This window comes from Periophthalmus magnuspinnatus, chromosome 4, assembly GCF_009829125.3.
Source record: "Periophthalmus magnuspinnatus isolate fPerMag1 chromosome 4, fPerMag1.2.pri, whole genome shotgun sequence".
In the NCBI taxonomy this organism is placed as follows: Eukaryota; Metazoa; Chordata; class Actinopteri; order Gobiiformes; family Gobiidae; genus Periophthalmus; species Periophthalmus magnuspinnatus.
In genome coordinates this window covers 28,733,236-28,754,164 of record NC_047129.1, presented here as the reverse complement: position 1 = coordinate 28,754,164, position 20,929 = coordinate 28,733,236, and the positions used below count along the sequence as shown (strand labels likewise).

At 38.9% G+C, this 20,929-nt stretch overlaps 2 protein-coding genes across 3 annotated transcripts in view; one reads left to right on the top strand and one right to left on the bottom strand.

The window, feature by feature from the left end:
- The window catches only part of ankmy1 (ankyrin repeat and MYND domain containing 1), a 295,837-nt gene that overhangs the window by 261,219 nt on the left and 13,689 nt on the right, over nucleotides 1–20,929 (top strand). The window lies entirely within an intron of this gene.
- si:ch73-61d6.3 (occludin) overlaps nucleotides 1–20,929 on the bottom strand; it is a 40,381-nt gene that overhangs the window by 17,197 nt on the left and 2,255 nt on the right. Inside the window, exons 1-4 of one of the 2 annotated variants that reach the window (XM_033965494.2) lie at nucleotides 10,546–10,629; nucleotides 9,430–10,006; nucleotides 7,660–7,851; nucleotides 6,358–6,525 (exon numbers count right to left, since the gene is read on the bottom strand). In XM_033965494.2, coding sequence (XP_033821385.1) covers nucleotides 6,358–6,525; nucleotides 7,660–7,851; nucleotides 9,430–9,999 — 930 coding nt within the window. In that variant the 5' untranslated portion in view covers nucleotides 10,000–10,006; nucleotides 10,546–10,629. Of the gene's footprint in view, nucleotides 1–6,357; nucleotides 6,526–7,659; nucleotides 7,852–9,429; nucleotides 10,007–10,545; nucleotides 10,630–20,929 lie in introns of those variants that run through there. The other variant, XM_033965495.2, reaches the window with a different exon arrangement.

Here is a 20,929-nt window from a genome sequence, read left to right as displayed (position 1 = left end):
TAAGTTATTTTAAAAGACCACAAAGCTGATTAAAACATATTATTATTATTATTATTATTTTATTTTAGTTATTTTAAAAGGCCACAAAGCTGATTAAAAAATATTATTATTATTATTATTATATTTTTATTTAAATTATTTTAAAAGACCACAAAGCTGATTAAAAATTATTATTATTATTATATTTTTATTAAAGTTATTTTAAAAGACCACAAAGCTGATTAAAAAAAATATTATTATTATTATTATTTTCTTTTATTTTTATTAAAGTTATTTTAAAAGACCACAAAGCTGATTAAAAAATATTATTATTATTATTATTATTTTCTTTTATTTTTATTAAAGTTATTTTAAAAGACCACAAAGCTGATTAAAATAAATATGAAAACAAACTTGCAGTGTAATCTTCAAAATAAGGATATTAATAAGTGATATTTCTGCACTTTTGTTGTTAACGTTATAGTCCATTAATGTTTTGTGCAATACTTGAACCTCAACCAACACATTTACAGGCATGTTTTAACACACAGGATAAACATTTAGAAGATAAAATTGTCAAAATGTCTTTAGTATAATCTCAAAAAATTATCTTGCCATGTTATCAAAAATCATCCCCAAAATTAAACAGTTGCCAGATTAGCCAGTTTTGATATGAATGAAAGTTACACATTGAATTACACAAGTTCAAACCTCCCCAAACGCCCAAATTCCTTCGAGTTTTCCTAAGCACTATCCACAGACCTCACCCCAGAACAACAGCAGTGAGTTTGGGCGGAGATGGGTGGAGGCGGCCCCCCTGTGGAGGCGGTCGGAGCCTCTCATGTGAAGAGTTTATTCATTCAAGAATCTCAACAATGCCCCTTCAGAGAGCCACAGCTGCAGGGCCCGAAGCACATCCTATAGACCTGAGCCGGCTGAAGCAAAGAGGAGGAAGCTACGGCTAACAATAACATGCATGCTATTGTTTTGAACGCACAGTGTGTTACTACCAAGAATGCTCCACAATATGGCATTAAACTTGCACATATTTCTTCTTTAATGAAATGTTATCGCTTTGCCTCGAATGTTAAAGGTGCACTATTTAACTTATCTGGTTAGAATGTTCTATGTAATGTAAAACAATAATATTGCAATCGGATTTGTGATTTACGTTTTTTAATACAGTTAGATCTGTGGAGAGGCGACCCCACTCACAGTAAGAATGCATGTTTTTCAAGGTATTTTTAGAAATGTCCACCCATCTATCCATCCATTTTCTTCCACTTATCCGCAGCAGTCTAAGCAGGGACTCCCAGACTTCCCCCACCCCAGACACGTCCTCCAGCTCCTCCGGTGGGACCCCAAGGCGTTCCCAGGCCAGCCGAGAGACACAGTCCCTCCAGCGTGTTCTGGGTCTTCCCTGGGGCCTCCTCCCGGTGGGACATGCCCGGAACACCTCCGTTTTTAGCAATAAAAGTATGTAAATGTTAGAGTAAATGCAAGAAAGATGCATTTGCTATACTGTGGAACGTTCCCATTAAGCAATAATATTACCATGGAGACAAACAGGTGATGGACCCTCCTCCAGAAAAGTTACAAAGTGCTGCTTTATGTTTTTAACCTTGAAAAACATGCCGTGTTTCTGTGGGCGGTCTTGTCTCTCCACAGTATTATCTGCTTGTCTACAAAGAAAAAGATAAGTTTAATGCCATATTGTGCCATATACACTCCAGCCTAAACGTTTAGATCGGACCCTCAACCAGAAAAGTTACACAGTGCGTCTTTTAAACAGCCCAGAGCCCTGTCCCTCTGCGTCGGCCTGTGCGCTGGTGGTGAGCTCAGGCCCAGATACAGGAGTCTGAATGGGGGCAGTGTGTGAGCTCACTGGACCAGCACTGCTCCAGACACAGACATGCCACAGACAAGCCACAGACTGGACAGCAACGTTACACATTAAAATAATACGTGAATATGTATTGTACTTTCCTATATAATCCCTGTTTGATCTGACAATGCTCGTCTCCATTTTTGAGTTACTCTTAGCACAGTACATGCAGGGTAACAGAACAGGAAGAGCATGATAACTGAGATAACGTGCCGTATTATCCAAACTATTACCAAGGACATACAGTATTAACCATGTTTCCTGTAGTTACTGCACTGGGTTGTTTTACGGTAGAATTGGTTTACCAAGTACAACAACAGATGTGTCCTGGACTGGGTAGTGGATATTAAAAAAAAAAAAAAAAAAAAAAGCACTTGAACAATACTTCTTCCTCGAACTTCTTCCTGTATTTATCACTATCAAGAGCAACAAAACTGAACATATATTGAAAATACATTTAATTTTTAACTATACATTTTTGGAGCACTGCAGGTTTTGTCATTTGTCTGTCTAACTTGTAGTTGTAACTTGCTAAAGCCCAACAAGCATCAAAACTGTATATTTTTTGCAGTATTTTTGGTATTGGTTTTAAAGCCAGGTCAGTCGGTGCCATATTGGTTCAATCAAACGGTTTTTATATGGCTTTTCAGAGACTTTAACAGGAAGAAAAGGCTATTAACAACCACAAAATTGGTTTAATACTGTTAACTGTTAATGTGCACGTTTCCTTTGTAGTTTACGCAGTACTGTAACTTCTGTTCTGTATCATAGTAGTACTTTTTAATAGTACCCAGCCCGTTACCACATTTATGAAAATGAGGCTTTAGTTTCATGTATTTACTGAAAATTACCATAGTACCATAGCATAGTAACCGTACTTTATCATGTTATTACCATGTTATTACTGTGTCCTCTGTGTAGTCGTCATTTTTGGAAAGTAGAATAAAACTGAACATAAGATTTTCGCCAACATTTCTTCTGCAACTGGGCATTTGTTGCACATCTCTTGACACAGCACTAGTGTATTTTTCCCGTGGCTTTACTGAGCGTCCACTATGACCTCATCCACAACTGCACCATTACTTAACCTTCGCCGTGATGGAGCAGCACCGATGACATCAGTGACCCTGGTACTTATCACACTCTTACTACAGGAGGCTCATTTACACTGACTCTGACTCTGCAGTCCTGTTCACACGACACTACTGCTAAAGCCAAACCATGACTACTGAGTCACGGACGAGAAGCGTGAATGGAATATAACATCTAATCTGATACGTGGACACGGTGTTTAAACAGGACGAGATAAACCGTGGCTGTTATTGTACTGCAGTTTTGAACAAGTAGCATCAGTATAACAAAGATACTGTGTAATAAGATTGTAATTTTGATTTTCCATCTCTCTATTAAGTCATTAAAGGCTCTGTACCCAATTTCTTCAATGTATTTAAAGGTCTTTATAACGCAAAATTGACTCTTGTGAGCTTTAAGCCATGTTACAATGCTGTTACCTCATCAAAAACAGACCTACAGTTGAGTTTTGTTTCATGGTTTGTGTGTTAAACATGTGCGAATGAAACAAAACACAACTCTAGGTATGTTTTTGATGATAAAACAACATATCAGAACAAATCAGATCAGAAAATAGCGCAATATAGACACTTCAATCAAAATTTGTCTTGCCCCAGTACATACATATTCTATAAGCAGCTTCTGACGTCAAAATAATCTAATAATGAAGTGTTTTATTGTATCAGGAAGTGTGTGTAGGCATGCAAGTTGTTGTTAACTTTACCGCTGCGTCTGCTCTTGTCTCTGAAAGGCTTTCGATATTGATTTCATGACCGTAAACAAGACACGGTTGCTATATTTCTTCCGCCAAAGTCTTGACGTCTGCTCCAAACCACATGCTTTTTACTGACAGAGGATTGGCTGTGGACCTCTCCATTGAAAAGACGCGAGATAATCATTGACAATTACACATTATTTGATTTAAATTTGATCATTTGCTCTACATCTGAACTAAACTAAAGTGTAAATAGACTACACTCTGTTCACTGGTCCACAAAATCCTTTAATCCCAACAATCTAATCAGATAACACAAAAAGATAAGTGCAGCTTCGCATTTGAGCCTTAAATTACCTCTAAATTAAACCTATAAAATGTATTTCACTGCTCCTGTACGGGAACTACCATAAAGAAACTACACGTCCCGTTCTGTCCTCATCATGTCCCCATTGTCTTATAAACCGTTGACTACAGCTGGCATCATTTAAAAGGTGTCAGGTCAAGTTAATAATCCACCGGCTGATTGTTATTGATATAAAATCTGTAGAAACTCGTTGCCTCCGTATCTGGTGCAGTAGTTAATAATTATCTAGAGTGAAACCAGGTAGTGGAGCTCCAACAAACAGGTCGGTGCCTATCAGCTCTGACCCTGGATAAAAACAGATACACTGGGCTCTGTTTGGGTCCTCTGATAACAGCGCTCAGCCATAAAAACTGATATAGATCTATATTTGACACTCCTTCAACTTTAAAGTCCAGGAAATGCGTCAGAAATCATTTGACAGTGTGGAGAAATGTTGAAATAAAAACTGTAAAAGAGAAGTTTGAGGTGGATCAGCTAATTACAGACTACAGCAGGTAATGAAAGAGTTTCTATTGGATTAGATTGACATTATTCAGACATTTTAGACTCACTGACTCCACTACAGTCTTAAGGATAACAAGCAGCACATTATGAAAATCCACTTATATGACCTTTTAAATGCTTGTTCCACTGTTCTGTCATTATATCATCATTATCATCATAACATTGTTTAACAGCCACATGAAATGAATAACATCTTCAGTTTTTTACCATCTAAACTAAACCAGACTTGGAGAGACGTATCCTGTGGCTCAGAGAATAGACTTTAAAGCAGCAAGTCTCTCCATGGACCAGCACCAAAGAACATCTCCCACATGTTAGAGCCACATGAACCATCTCACACTTTGAGGACTTCAGGGACCGGCCTCCTGCTGGTGCCCAGAGTCAGGACTAAACATCAGCATTTCAGTTTTATGCAACAGTCTTCCTGAAGATGTGAGACAGGCCTCTACTTTGACCATGTTTAAATCCAGCCTCAAAACAGCAGTTCTGTTCAGCTGCGCATGTGACTGAAAGGTTTTTATTCTGCACTTTTCTGTTTTAATGTCAATGTTATAATGATTATTTATGTTTTGATTTGTTTGTATTGTGATTTTAACGTCTTTCTTATTCTTTAAACACTCTGAATCACCACATGTATGAAATTTACTATACAAATAAACTTGCCTTGCCTAAACGCTCAAACCAGCATGCAAACACAGCACGGCTCTTTAACTTTAAACATCCATTGCCATAAATATTATCACTCAAAGCTTGTGTTTTCTAGAAATAAAAAGCACTCCCTGGAACCTGCTTATGTCAGACATTGTGTAGGGTTATTTACTCTACCTCCTCCCCTATAATCACTACCACAATCAGCAGCCTCTATGTAGTTTGTGCAATGGTGATACAGGTGACTCACATGAACAACACTTGCTTGCTCGTTTAAAGGTACATTATGTAACTTTTCTGGTGGGGGGAGTCTGTCACCTGCTTGTCTCCATAGAAATGTTATTGCTTTGCCTGGATTGTTGTCTATATTGCATGTATTCAACTGCAGGTGTTATTCTTGCTCAAAACTACAGAAAAAACATGCATTCTTCCAGTGAGTGGGCTCGCCTCTCCATAGATCTGACCTGTAACTCGGCCTTAGTAGTGCTACCTGCTCGTCTCCATGGAGATAGAAGCAGGTGGCGCACACTCCTTGAAACTCAATTCAGTTTTATTTATATAGCACATTTAAACGCGCATTATGTGCTTGTCTCAGTGGAGATGTTACTGATTTGATTAGAATGTTTCACAGTATGGCATTAAATGTATGTGAGAATGTAAGAAGGTGACCCTATCAGGTAAAGTTGCACGTCAGATCTAAATGCACGTTTTTCAAAGTTTTTTTTTTAACAATTACGAAAAAAGGTTAAATAGATTTAATTTAAGGTTAATGCCATACTGTGGAACATTTCAGGAAAATAGTAAAAGAAAAATGTATTAGAGTGACGACAGAATTGAATTTTTCTTTACACGGACATTTCAGGTAACAAAGCAACGTAATCACCATGGAGACAAGCTTATGAGCCCTTCACGAGAAAAGTTACATAGTGCACCTTTAAGTAAACTCAAAATAATGAAGCACTGAGCTACACAAATTCACTATGCCAAGTTTAGGTGGACAAAAATAGCAGAGCAGCACAATAGTTGAGCACTCTTTCATCTAATCAAATCAGGGAGGATTAAAACTGCCTGTGGTTCTCGACGGTAAGCCGTGAGGGTCATTTTGAGTTGAACTGTGATTTTTTTCCCCCAGCTAAATCCGACGTAAAACCCACTGTAGTGATAATCTTCCATTTTGTTATTCCTTACCCACTCCTCTACATCCCTGCCCTCCGAAGCCTTCCCTCCGACCAATGGCTCTTCCCAGTAAATGTTGGGTTTTCCGTAGCGCCAAATCTTTCCTCTGGTTTTGTGAGCGTAGAAAGCTGCGACTCCCAAAGCGACGGAAACAAGGAAGCCGCAAACCATAGCAACTCCCTGAGAAAGGAAAAACACAGAAAACCCGATGAAAAATGAGTGTAAATTAAAAAAAGTGTTAGTTCAGATCAGTATCTTAATTACATAAAACAGCAGCGTGGTACGGAGAGGTCAGAGGGTCAAACCAGGACAAACCAGGATGTTGCAGTGTCATTATGTAACTTTGACTGTTGACAAAACACTATGTACAAAGTGATAATGGGAAGGTATGAAATTTTCAAGGTATGATAACCATGTCCAAAATATATATCCGTATGAGGGTAAACCACGGAGCTGTGTATTTTTATTATGCTTAACAAAAATAAGGGACTTGTTAAGCGAAAAAGTGTTAGTACATGCCATGCTTTTAAGTCTAGAACACATGTGTCAAACTCGAGGCCCGAGAGCCAAATATGGCCCTCCACATCTTTTTATATGGCCCCCGGCAGAGTAAATTAAAAGATATGATAAGACTTAAAGTGTCATTTTACCAGGAGACATGCAGTTACACAGACATTTTTACATCTAGGCAAATGCACATGCAATATTTGTAACTTGAATAAGTCATAAACACAGAAACAGTTAATGAACAAATTAGAAAAAGTAGTTATCGTTAGTTATCGTTATCCTGTCCGACTGATTTCAGACAGGTGTGATTGACAGGTGGATTAACCAATCAGGGAAATGCATGGTCCGTACACAAAAATGGCGGCTTACAAGCAAAAAAGGTAAAAAATAATAATAATAATAACACAGAGGACTGAGCTGCACATATTTCTGCAGAATCAACCAGCAAAGCACTAAAGTGTATTTGAGAGACATTAGATATATTGTATAAGCAGCTCTTGAGGTCAAAATAAGTCTGCAAAGTGCTGTCTGGATCTAATTAGAAGACACTTTGTGGTCTGATAAACAGAAACTGCAGCTCTGGTCTCTGAGAGTTGTAAAAAAAAACACTTATAAACTCATTGTGGTGAATCATTACAATGCTCAGAATGCATAAGATAAGTGAGGAATAACTTAGGACCACTGCAAACCGATTAACATTAACTATTTGTGCTTTTTACGCTTTTAACTCTTTTTACTGCGTCTTTAATTATCTCCAGTGCAGAGTGATACGTGCGAATGAGTACATCACTTTATATCTTATCTCACCTCCTGTGGGTCGACGAAGCAGTAGTGGTAGAGGTACTGGTTGTACATGGGGAAGCCGCCGACCCCTCCCATCGAGGAGTACCCGCTCTGGTACAAGGACTGACACATCATCAGCATTGGGTTGTACATCATACTGGAGGTACCCTGAGACATTGGGTTTACTCCAACGATGTACACGATACTGATGATGCCCTGCAGATCAAAAAGACAATATATGTGGAACTTGTTATATAATGTGTTAAAGGTCCAGGGTTGCGTATTAGTCGGGCTTTTAAGTACCACGAAAGAAAAGATTTGGCTTTCCGAGTATCACCAGATCTAAACCAATTATATGACAGGACTGTTCCATGTCTAATCTAGGCCTAAACCGGGTCTAAAAGTGGTTTACTTCATTTCCGCTGTACCGTAGTTCTACACGAGAAATTATCCAATCATCCAAAGTGCAAAAAAGTTGATAAATGAACTCTAAATTAAGCAAATAGACAAACTCAAGAGCTGTCCAAGTACCACAGTTTGAGAAACACTGGCTTAGAAATCTTTATAATACTTTACAAACACGTATAGCCCGGATTTGTATCGTGTCTTCACAATTTCCAAAGGGCATGATTGACAGGTGGACTAACCAATGAGAAGAGGTCAAAAAACAAAATGGCGGCTTACGAGTAAAACCAACTCAGTGTGATTTTAAAAGACTGGGTTAGTGCATAGAAGAGTAAAGTACTAATATGTAGAAGCCAATATTTGTACTTTTTAGCATATCGGTCTCAAATCTCCAGCTCAACTTTATTTTTATTTTTTTACCATACGATTAAACGCAAAACAAAACTTGTATTTGAAAGCAATGCACATGTGTGACTGCTCTGCTCAGGTTTAAAGTGAAACAGGATGTGGATATCCAAGTATTATCGCCATTATTTTCCGTATATTTCATTATTATGTAGGATCAGTGTTGGTTAGTTGTGTAGTGAAGGAATTTTAACCAATGCAATGATAAAATAAATAATAAATCTTAATCTGAAGGTGCGTGAAGTAGTTTTTGATGAAGAGACAAGAGTATAACAAGCTTAAAAGTCTTTAATTACACACTGTGAGCTTTATGTCATGTTATAATGTTGTTACCATCTTAAAAACATAGCTGGAGTTGTGTTTTCTTTCATTCACACATGTTTGAGTAACTCTGCAAAGCTCAAAATGCTCTGTTCCACCTTGTGATGTCATGAAGTGGTAGTTTTCAATCAACAAAATTTTGTAGTTTTTCATCTCCTTTTACCTTTAGTTCAGTGGAGATTGGCAATTCCAGTGCTAAAATCATCCAAATGATTCTAGTGAAAGTGTACAGAGTCTAAAAATACAGTTGGAGCACTTCCTGTATTACCACATGATGACATCACAAGGTGGAACAGAGTGTTTTCAGTTTGAGAGAAGACCTCAGCCTAAATCTGCAGGGTTTATGTGTTAAACATGTGTGAATGAAACAAAACACAACTCCAGGTCTGTTTGTGACGAGGAAACAACATTATAACAGAGATCGGAAAGTTGAGTAATACGGGCCCTTTAATGACACAGTTAACAGTTTATGGAAATCATAAATGATAAAAAAAGGTCTTTATTTTGTTTTTCTTTATATAAAAAACAAAGTGATCTGTCGTAAACTGCATATGGCTCAATAAAAATGATAAAAGGAAGTAAACATTTGAGCTATTCTTTGTTTATGTGTTATCCATGGACTGGTTGCCATAGTAACCTAAAACAGGAAGTGACTTTTCTTACCTGTAGTATGCTCATGATGATGCTCGTTATGAGTAGACCCAGGAAGTACTTCCGACTTCGCACGGTGGGAGACTTGGAGAAGCTTGTGATGAAAAACGCCAAAGCTATGATAAAGTTAATGGCCGCCATCGCGATCATTGCCGTTTTGGCCGAATACGGGGAGATGTAGGAACCGTAGTAACTCCCATAATTCCCACCGTAGCTCCCGTAGCTCCCGTAGCCCGAACCGTAACCACCTCCCGGATACCCGCTTCCGTACCCCATTCCCGATCCGTAGTACCCCATACCGCCATATCCCATCTGCATATCCCACATCAAGGTAGAAGCGACGCAGGCAAATATGGCGACGCACAGGACGATAACAGTCGCCATCATCGCTTTGATAATCCCAGGAGGTGAAAGCCATTTGTAAAAGTGCTGGGGTTTGTCTTCGATGTAGTAGGAGCCAGGTGGAGGCGGGTAGGGGTTGTAGTCGCTCTGTGGGTCCTGGAAGCTGCCCGGGGGTCCGTACCCATGGTTAGAAGGCGGAGTATACACAGGCGGGCTGTCGTAGTGCTGCTTCTCAAACATGTTGAATCTAGAAAAAAGGAAAAAAAAAAGAAAAAGCAAGATGTTAAAGTGACACGTTTTCATGTTTTTCTAATTATGACTTGGTTTAGTGGGGGGTAGTACCTGTGGTCAGTATTTAGCAAACTTATAAATCCGAAGAAAATTAGAAAAATACAGGAAGTAATGCTGAGTTTTAACACAAAACACCTTCACCCATGTCATTAACACCAAAAACACCATCAACAATTTACGTGAGGAACACATTTTTCTGTCAATTTAAACTATTTAACAATTGATTTTGTTAATCTTTATCTAACACAAAAATGTGTTATTTATTTTCATTTGTCAAATCATAAATATTGTGCAATTTAGACAACTTTTGGTCCTTGTTAACATTATGGTCGCTATAGGTTAAAGTTACTAGAAATACCGCTGTGTACGTCCAACCACAAAATAAAATTGTAAACTTTACCAAAATTTTAAAAAATAGAATAAAACTAGCCAATGTTTAGTTAAATCTTAACTATAATGATGTTACTTATGTTTTAGTGAAATAAGTAGTCTAACCTGTCAAATGCACTTGGAGTTGTCCGTACCTCGTCCTGCCTCGATATGACTAAGTCAATGTTGAGATATGCATAAGAGGGAGTGACTCGCTTAGTAACATATTCAGTAAATGTTTGACCACTTTGAATTGAGTGTCATTTATGAGGGTGGCTTTGTTTTGCACTCACCTGTTTCTTCCAGGTATTTGTTGCTACATAATAAACAGTTTTCAAGTATCGGAAGTAATAATGGGCAGAGGTAGGGATTTACACTACCACTTAAACGCTTGGACACACCTTTTCATTCAGTGTTTTTACTTTTATTTTTACTTCTACTTTTCTTTAATAAAAAATAAATAAATAAATAAAAATAAAAGGCTGCAGAAAAGTAGCTGTAAAATAAAAATAAAATAACAAATATTTACTTCCAAACAAACATAATGCCTCAGTCTGCCCTCAGTCCAGCTGTGACTCCAGTGCTGCACTGGACACTCACTCAGAGTGGTGCTCTCTGTGCTGTTGTGTCATCGCCTTGAAGCTGCAACCACAAGATCACATGATCGCACGAGATCACATGATCGCACGAGATCACATGATCGCACGAGATCACATGATCGCACGAGATCACATGATCGCACGAGATCACATGATCGCACCATAACTATTTATTTATTAAGGGAAAAGGCTGCGGTCGGCCCCAGGTTTGGCAAGATAGACGGAATTCATCCGGAGCGCCACAGCACCTCCACCTGCACCTCCTCCTGCACCTCCTCCTCCACCTCCTCCTGCACCTCCTCCTGCACCTCCTCCTGCACCTCCTCCTGCACCTCCTCCTGCACCGCGTGCAGTCTGAGCCTGGGCTAAGGTGTAGAGTACACTAGCATTATCTTTCTTTAATAAATATACAAGCAGTTCAAATAAAACAGATATTAAAATTTAAAAACTTATTGTCACACAGAAAAGTGCCTGACCCTCAACAAAAACTCAAGCACATTTCTGAAGAACATCGTTTAATCTACATATTTTAATTGAAGTGATTAAAAACAATATGAATAGATTTTAATTTTGTCAGTGTGACCCCCCCCTGTGCTCCGGTGACCTTAGATTTGAGGTCTTCAAATGTGCACAGCGATGTCGGCACCAGGAGGAGGAGGAGGAGAGCAGGGAGAAACAATGCCTCCTTTTTAGCCTCTTCCACCCCCACAGCGCAGACACACACTTTGAACAGCCACATCCTGCTACTTAATATTGTTTTCTAACTGTTTGTGAGTCTTATGAATGTTTTCAAGGCCAGTGCTGCAAAAACAAAGGTCATTCTTCGGGGAATTAAGTTCAACAACAAGAAGTAGCAACACGCTGGAGCCGAAATGGTTATTTTACTTTAGTCTACACACTTCCTTCGATTTGAACTGTAATGCAGCAAGTAGCTAACGTGCAGGCCCTCGATTAAAGACACAACAACTGACACTTTTAACATAAACTATTGTTCTGACTTGGCTCAATCCATTCACAATTCAGAGAAACCAGAGCAACAATACTATGAAAGGAAACTGCTGATTTATTTTTATTTTATGATCATATCTAAAGCAACGCAAGACGATCAATCAATTAATCACAGAAAAAGAGGTTGAGTTTAATAATAATAATAAATAAACCAAGCCTTTGTAACTGCTTCAACATTTTGACAAGAATGAATAATACATTAGTTTTAGGACAAAAAAAATGTGTATGAACTGATTCAGATTTGATTTTTTAATTTTAATTTATAAATGTATTAGATTTGAAATAAAATATTCAAGTTAAAAGTTATTGCATTGAATTATTAACAATTTTGCAATGTTTTGTGCAGCTCTAATTAATGGTAAAAACAATGGTGTGTTTGTGTCCATACATAATACAAAGATTTGTCATTTTTACGTTAAGTTAAGTTGTGTCAACAGTCAGTAGTGTGCAGGATATATTTGCTTTGCTTTGAGTGTTGCCTCATCAGAACCATTTGTTCAGAACAAAGCAGCAGAAAAACAGAAGCACTTAAATAATAACAGGACAATCTGTTTTGTGGTGCTTCAGGTATTTTCTGACAGATAAGTTCAATAAACCTCCTACAGGGACAACAAAGTCTACCACAACTTTAAACTCCACATTGTGAAATACTTTGAAAACATTTGAAAACGCAATTCATTTCATATCACACCCTTTTTTGCTGCTTGGACAGGGCAGAAACCACAGAGCACTAATGTCGCACAGGCTGCATAAAGGTGCACTATGTACCTTTTCCAGTGGAGGCCCATCACTATGGAGAAATTATTGCTGGATCATATGGGGTTTTTTTTTTGCAGATTCAGCAGGATTGCACAATAGAACACCATATAGACTCTGCTTTGTATAAAAATCATTAACAAAACATAAGCCCCAGAGAATGACACGTCCAGGTGGGCTGTGGGGGATGAAGTGCTCAATTTTGTTACTTAAGTAAAAGCACAGATAAAGCGGGAAAAGTTACTCAAGCAAAAGTAAAATGTGTCCACTGTAAAAGTAAAGTACGAATACATAAAACTTCTACTTAAGCACGTTACTTTACTACTTGTACTTTGTTACCTTCCACCACTGCAAGTTGGACTGTAGGTCGTGACAGTGGGAGTATATTTTATCTTTATTTTCTAAACTTTTTGGTGGATTTTCCCTGCCGATAATCAATATTTGCCCATATCAATCTAAAAATTAAAAAAATCTAAAAAAAAAAAATCTATTCCGTGATGGGGTCCACACGTTTGAAGTAATATTGTACTTAAGTTTACAAACACACTCATTCCTGATATGACAGACACCCGCGTTGGCATCATCGTCCCTAAACTTTATGATCACAGTCGTGTGTTATGTAATAATAATGTATGGTTGCCTTGGCGGACATCTTGGCGGGACGGCAGTGACACGGTCCATTGAGCGCTGGAGCGTCTGAGGAGGGAGTCTCTGTAAAAGTGCCCCAGCTCAGAGCCATAACTCTGGGCTCTTTGTCCTCTGTGTCCGCCTCCGTGGAGCAGGTCTCAGCTCAAACACTTACTATTAAACCACCGCCAGCACTGAACATCTTTCACTGCGCTCTTTCCCTCCATCCCTCTCTCCCTCTCCATCTCTACCTCTCCCAACCTCTCTCAGTCTCTTTACGTCTTTCTCTGTTCTCTAATCCCTTCCTTTCTACCCCTCTTCCCCTCTACCAACCTTTCTCAGTGCTTCTCTCTCTGTCTTCTGTCTCTCTCCCTCACTCTTTCCTTACATCTGTACATTCCTTTTACCTCTCTTTCATACCTCTGTCAGTTTCTTCTTCTCCATCACTACATCTCAATCTTTCTCTCCTTCTCTAGCTCTATCTCTCCCTGTCTCTTTCTATATTTCCCTCAGTACCTCTCAGTCTCTCTCCTTCTTGCTATACCAGTGTCCCTCTCTCACTCCATCTCTTTTTGCACTGACCTGGACCTCTCCCTCCATTCTCATCCTTCTCTCCCTCTCATCTTCTCCCCCTGTCTTTCTTACCCTCTCTAACTACCATTTCTTTGTCTCCCTCTTCCCTCTCTTTATTTTCCCCTGACTCTCTCTCCCTCTCCCCCTCTCCCTCTCTCTGCATATCTCTCTTCCCTCCCTGTCTCTCTCTCCGTTCTCCTCTCTCTTTTCCCCAATCTCTCTCTCGCTCTCTCTGCGTATCTCTCTTCCCTCCTTTCCTCTCTATATTTTCACAATCTCTCTCCTTCTCCCTGCGTATCTCTCTTCCCTCATTTCCTCTCTCTGTTCTCCTCTCTCTTTCCCCCAATCTCTCTGCATATCTCTCTTCCCTCCTTTTCTCTCTCTCTCTCCCCCAATCTCTCTGCATATCTCTCTTCCCTCCTTTCCTCTCTCTCTCTCTCTCCCCCAATCTCTCTCTCCCTCTCTCTATGTATCTCTTCCCTTCTTTCCTCTCTCTGTTTTCCCCAATCTCTCTTTGCGTATCTCTCTTCCCTCCTTTCCTCTCTCTCTCTCCTCTCTTTTCTCCAATCTCTCTCTCCCTCTCTGCATGTCTCTCCTCTCTCTGCCCCTCTGAGTATCTCTCCTCCCTCCTTTCCTCTCTCCCTCCCTCTTCCCCCTCACCCTCCCTCCCTCCTTACTCTCTCTCCCTCTACATCCATCCCCCTCTTTCTCTGTCGCCATCTGTAACTTTTTTCCTTTGTTCCCGGGGCAGGGGGGCAGACATCAAGGCTGCTCCTCACCAGAATTGCGTTGCCATGGTTTCAGGCTTGACAAAAAAAGCCTTGGCCGTAGACGAGCGAGCGGAGGACAAGAGCTGCTCTGTGTGAAGCCTGAGCGGAGCAGGACAGGTATCACTTTACCTCGCCTTTGTTTAACTCCATGTTTAAAATTTCATCCTGTGTTTTGGGAGTTTAGGAGTTACTCGGAAAAAATAATCTGATGGGTAAATTTTGTATATATTAGTTGGTAAAGGTTTTTCAAAACTGTGTAACATTTAAGGCAAAAAATAGACTCAAATAAAAGCCTTTTCTCAAAATCTTGATGTGTCAAACTCATTTTCACAAAGGGCCACATCAACAAAATGGTCGCTCTCAAAGATCCAGATGTAACTATAAGACCGTATAAATGTAACTAAATGTAACCAGATGTAATGTAAAATAAATAAACTACTTTTTAATCTTGTTAATTAACTGTTTCTATATTTATTACTTATTCAAGTTACAAATGCTGCATACAGATTTGCATAGATATGAATAAAATGGCTGTGTAACTGTGTATCTCCTGATAAACTGACATTTTAAGACAGTCATACCTTTTAATTTACCTTGTCACGGGCCATATAAAATGGTGTGGCGGGCCGAATTTGGCCCACGGGCCTTGAGTTTGACACATGTGCTTTAATAGAATTGAAAACCCTTCAATTTTACATAAAAACACCCAAAAGTCACTGACACTTTTAAATCTTCAGTAGCTCCTATAATTCTTAAGTTATACTCACCAAATTTTAGCAGTAGGTAAAACTGAACCTTCTGAGATTTTTGTCAATATTTACGATTGTAATTGTTACTTACACTTGAACTTATCACTACTTAAACTAGAGGAAGTAAAAATAATGCTTCTTAAGTGTCCACCATTTTCGGTTTCGCCCTGAATCGCCCGATCCAAACACTTTGCATAACATTTAAAAGCATTTCCGTCTTATGGCTCTTACTTGACCCTCGATATTACGTTTTAAGTTGTTTATTGTCTGACGTTTATTTACAAACACCTTTTCTTTAAGATCGATCCACAGGAAGAAATCAGGACTAGTCAGGTCTGTGGAGGTCACATACTGCCCCGTCTTTGAAAACCACTTATTATTCCTTTAATGGCGTTTACGCTCAGGGCATCTCTGGTGTTAAAATGTTGAATCTGACCCATGTGACTCAAAGTTCCACTGAGGGTTCGTTCCTCGGTGCTGTATTTGCTCAGATTAATGTCGGAAGGGTCGTTCTAAATTTGCTGAAAAAATACAAGAAAAATATGTAGAAACAATAGAGTTATGATTTTTTTTCAACTGTCAGTGACTTTTGGGCCACTCTGTATTTCCAAGGAATCATGCAAGTGACGTGCCACCTCCAGAAAGATACGCAATGTTGCTTTAAGAAATAGACAACAATAGATCAAAATTGGCTGGATTGGAGACAAGGATGAGTAGCTGCATCAATTAGCTGCTCCTGTACACAAATGAACATGATATTAAGTTAGTTTTTTCCTAAAAACCCATCCATCCATCCATTTTCTTCCTCTTATCCAGAGCTCCAAGACTTTCCTCACCCCAGACATGTCCTCCAGCTCCTGGGGGTGGGACCCAAAGAGACCAGTGGCTCTCAAACTTATAAATACACCAAGTACCACCAAAGAAAAGATTTGGCTTCTCGAGCAGCACCAGATCTAAACCAAGTCTATAACAGGACTATTCCAGGTCTAATCCAGAACTAAACCAGGTCTAAAAGTGGACGACATCATTTCCACTAAAGTTCTAAACAAGAACTCTCCCAAAGTTTGGTTTTCAACTTTATATTATCGATTCATGCAAGTGATGTGACACCTTCAGAAAGTTACGCAATGCTGCTTTAAGAAATAGACAACAATCGACCAAAATGAAGATCAGCAAGAGATTTTTTGAAAGAAAAGTTTGTCATTGGAGAATTTCACTGCAAATACACGACATAACATGAAATAGCCACAGTAATACTACACTACAATATCTATAGTTGTATTGTGCAGGGTTTGGTTTGCAGTTTTGTACAAAAAAACAAGAAGAAAGTAATTCAATCATTGTCATTATTTTAAAAGATTAAGAAAAGAGTTCAGTCAGTGACAATATTTTTTTTTTCAAATAGTAAATGATCATGTTTTCGTTTCGCATTCATACACCAGTGTACGCAGAAAGTTAAGTGTTTTGCCTAAGAACACAACAACAGCATTCATCTGTGGGAGCTGGAATTGCACCGCCAACCTGTGGGTCAGTGGATCTAACCGCTCAACCAGTGACGTTTATGTTGAGAGTGGGATTCATACCACAAACATTCGGATCAGTGGACAAACGCTCTACCAACTGAGCTACTGTCGCCCCGTTTTCTGCACGAAACAACACAGTATTACATTTTAGCCCCGTTGTGAGAATGTTTACAACTCAGCATCTTTGACCGGATAAATGGTCATGGGGCACGCTTCCATCTGATCGTAAAGCAGAAGGTTTGGATGCACGGAACAACCAGAGCAGTAACACAACACTCCGCAGTGATGGTTCTCATAACGTTTCATCAGGTCCACACCCGCAAACACACACACACACACACACAAACACACACAGGAGTGATCCTTTGACTCATCTCGACGGCACCACCTCAGGTTTCACAGGGAAGTCTCATCAATTATGGAGCTAAGAGCATGACATCGTTACATCTCGACAATGGTGTAAGGTTAAGAGTGACAGGGCAGATTTGATCAAAGTGGAAAAGATTAGAGAAAAACATGATCTCCACTGATTCTGGTCCAAGTTTTCCAAAACACACTCTGCTGTATCACTCTACATCTGCAGGTGGGTTTTACTGATAAAAACCGTGATTCTCAACAGTGGGTGGGCCTCTTGACTTTTCCTGTTTTCCCACATGGACGCCATTTTGAGGACTTTTGAGCATAGACAAGAGTATTTAATTATGACTCTGGATTTATAATTACCAGGATGTCAATAGTAATTTTTCATCATATAACGCTTGAATACAGCAACTTGACTGCAGCGTTTTTAATTGATCCCCCATTTTTGTTACATTACGGAATTAATAAAAGTATAATAAAAAAAAAGCATTACAATAAAAAGTAAAGTAAAAGGTAAAGTAAAAGTAAAGTAAAAGGTAAAGTAAAAGGTAAAGTAAAAGGTAAAGTAAAGTAAAAGTAAAAGTAAAGTAAAGTAAAGTAAAGTAAAGTAAAGTAAAGTAAAGTAAAGTAAAGTAAAGTAAAGTAAAGTAAAGTAAAGTAAAGTAAAATTCAATTCAAAAGGAAAAAAAGAGAAAAGGGAAGAAAAAAGAGAAAAGGAGGGAAAAAAGGAAGAAAAAAGGAACGAAAAAAGATGGGAGAGGAAGGAAAGGAAAGGGAGAAAGGAAAATAATTAAAAAGGAAGAAAGGAAAGGAAGGAAAATAATAAGGGAAGAAAGGAAAAGGAAAAAAACAAATAAAAGAGAATGGAGACTCAACCTTAAAACTGAAAGTCAAAACTAGTTATAACTTTATAACTAAACTCACTCATCCATTCATTTTACCTGCTCAATAATAAAACATTAGCTCATTATCAGCCCCAGCCCACCCCCCACAACTCACCCCCTCAGCCCACCCCCCACAACTCACCCCCTCAGCCCACCCCCCACAACTCACCCCCTCAGCCCACCCCCCACAACTCACCCCCTCAGCCCATCCCCCACAACTCACCCCCACAACTCACCCCCAGCTCTGATCATTGTTTTATTTCTGTTTCTTGTCCTCTGCTTTGTCCCAGGTTTATCATATTCTTGTCTTTTTCTTTGTCTCCCGTTACATGTTTCTATCTCTTGTCAAGTCCTGTTATGTTTTATACTGTACTTTTTTTTTCATAAATAAAAAAAAAAAAAAAAAAAAAAAAAAAAAAACTGTACCTGATTTCAAACTATGGGTCAGGAACATGTTTTAGTTATAACTTTTAGCCCCGCCTACTTTTGTATTGCCCCATGACACATAAAACAACTGTCTGGGATAGTGTCATGTAGTTGATTATAGTTCTCCAATTTCTGACCACTATTTCCTGCTGTGTAAAATAAACAGTTTAATCAATTTCTTCTGTAGCAGCTTTTACCCTACAATGCATTTAAAACCATTTAACTCCACAAGAATCGATTCAAATCACAGGCTAAATTGACTCTTATGAGCTTTAAGTCATGTTAAAATGCTGTTACTTCATCAAAAACAGACCTGGAGTTGTGTTTTGTTTCATTCACACATGTTTGAGTAACTCTCTATTCTTATTCTGTCTATATTTCAAAAGCTCAGAATGCTCTGTTCCACCTTGTGATGTCATCAAGTGGTAATTTTCAAGTTAACCGCTACATTTTACCTTTTGTTCAGTAGAGATTGGCAATTCAAATGATCTAAAAGAGTCTAATGAAGGTGTGTGAAGTTTAAAAACACAGCGGAGCACTTCCTGTATTACCACACGATGACATCACAAGGTGGAACAGAGCGTTTTCTGTTTGAGAGAAGAACTCAGCCTAAATGTGCAGTGTTTGCGCGTTGAACCATCTGGATTATTTTGTTATTGAGAGCTGACTTCGCGAGCGGCACGTGTTTGTGTATTCTCATATTTGGGTGAGTGTCGGGTCAGTCCTCCCACAGAAGCGGAGTTTGGACCTCGGTCACGGGTCAGTCGCCCACAGCTTCACTCATCTGCTGCTCATGAAGGAATTCCTCTCATCCACTCCTCAGTCACATGACTCTGATCTGATCCAAACAGGTCCAGCAGAGGAGGGTAGTACTCCATTACCCCACACTCTTACTCCTACTTGAGTACTATTCAGTTTGAGTAAATGTTTTGCCAACTCTTCTCACTGTGAGTAAATCTACAAGTGGAAAAAGCTTCATGTCGTCAAAATTAAATGTGTTTCTAGCAAAGCTCCTTCAATATATATTTTTATTTTTCTAATTTTTATGTGTAACTTTTTCTGTGTGGACTCTGCACATGTGACCTGGCGGCATGTGCGTTCGGTCCCTCTGACTTTCTTCAGTTTTCAGAGGGACCGAAACGTTGTACCAGGGCCGCTCCCAGCTTTCAGGGGGCCCTAAGCTGAATCTGTCTCTGGGGCCCCCGGCAGCGGATGTACCCGGCTCAGCTATTGATGATTCACATTTGACAACTTTATGACTCTGTTCTCATCACTTTGTCCAGTTGTATTTGTGTTTATATGACCAAGATCAGACTGAAAACATCCAGAACAGCAGACAAATATATAAGGGGGGTCAAGATTTTTTAATTTCTAGACATTTTTTCTTCGTTTCTGGTGGATTTTAATGTGTTCCAGTTGGCGACAGTGGCTTACATTTACATTATGTCGGGTCCTTGCACCGGTGTAAACACATAGCCGCCCTCACCTCTGCCCGACTCAAAAACAAATGTAGCAGCGGCAGATATTTTGCTACTATAGATATAAAACAAATGTAATCGTTTTAGAGGGATATTTAGGCTGCTGTAAACACACAGGCCTTGTTCCCAATAAAACTTTGTATATTATATTATTTTCAGTGTAAATGTATGGGCTCTCGGGGGCCCTCTGCTGGCTTCAGGGCCCTAAACCGCTGCTTAGTCTGCTTATACGCTGTGCCGGCCCTGCGTTGTACTAATAAAAGTCAACTAAGCGTGAGACTTCTTAAAAAAACCTTTGGGTCAGTGTGGTCCGACCTTTGAAAATACTTTTGAATAGGCCGGTCATGATAATTAATATATCGACTTATCGTTCAGTGTATGATGGATGGAACAATCTTTTTTTTTGGTTACATTTTTATCATGTGGACATTTTAGTGGGAAAATGTTTGTTATTTTTTTGGCTATATGATAAGATTTAATCAGTATAATGTTGAATAAATACGTTCTATGACTTACTATAGAGACTAAATACTTACTTGTTTCATTCTGCTGTTTATTTATTGAAGCTCATGTTTTTTTTCTAAGAATATTGTAGATTTAGAATAGTTTTTGTGGTTTAAATCTGCTCTCGGGTCATTGTGTCAGTGTCAGTTTCAATATTATCATTTATCGTCTATATTTTCTTCAGCAATACATCAAACTTCAAAATGTGTTATAGTGCCAGACTTACTTTTGAGTCTTATTTATTTGTTTTGTC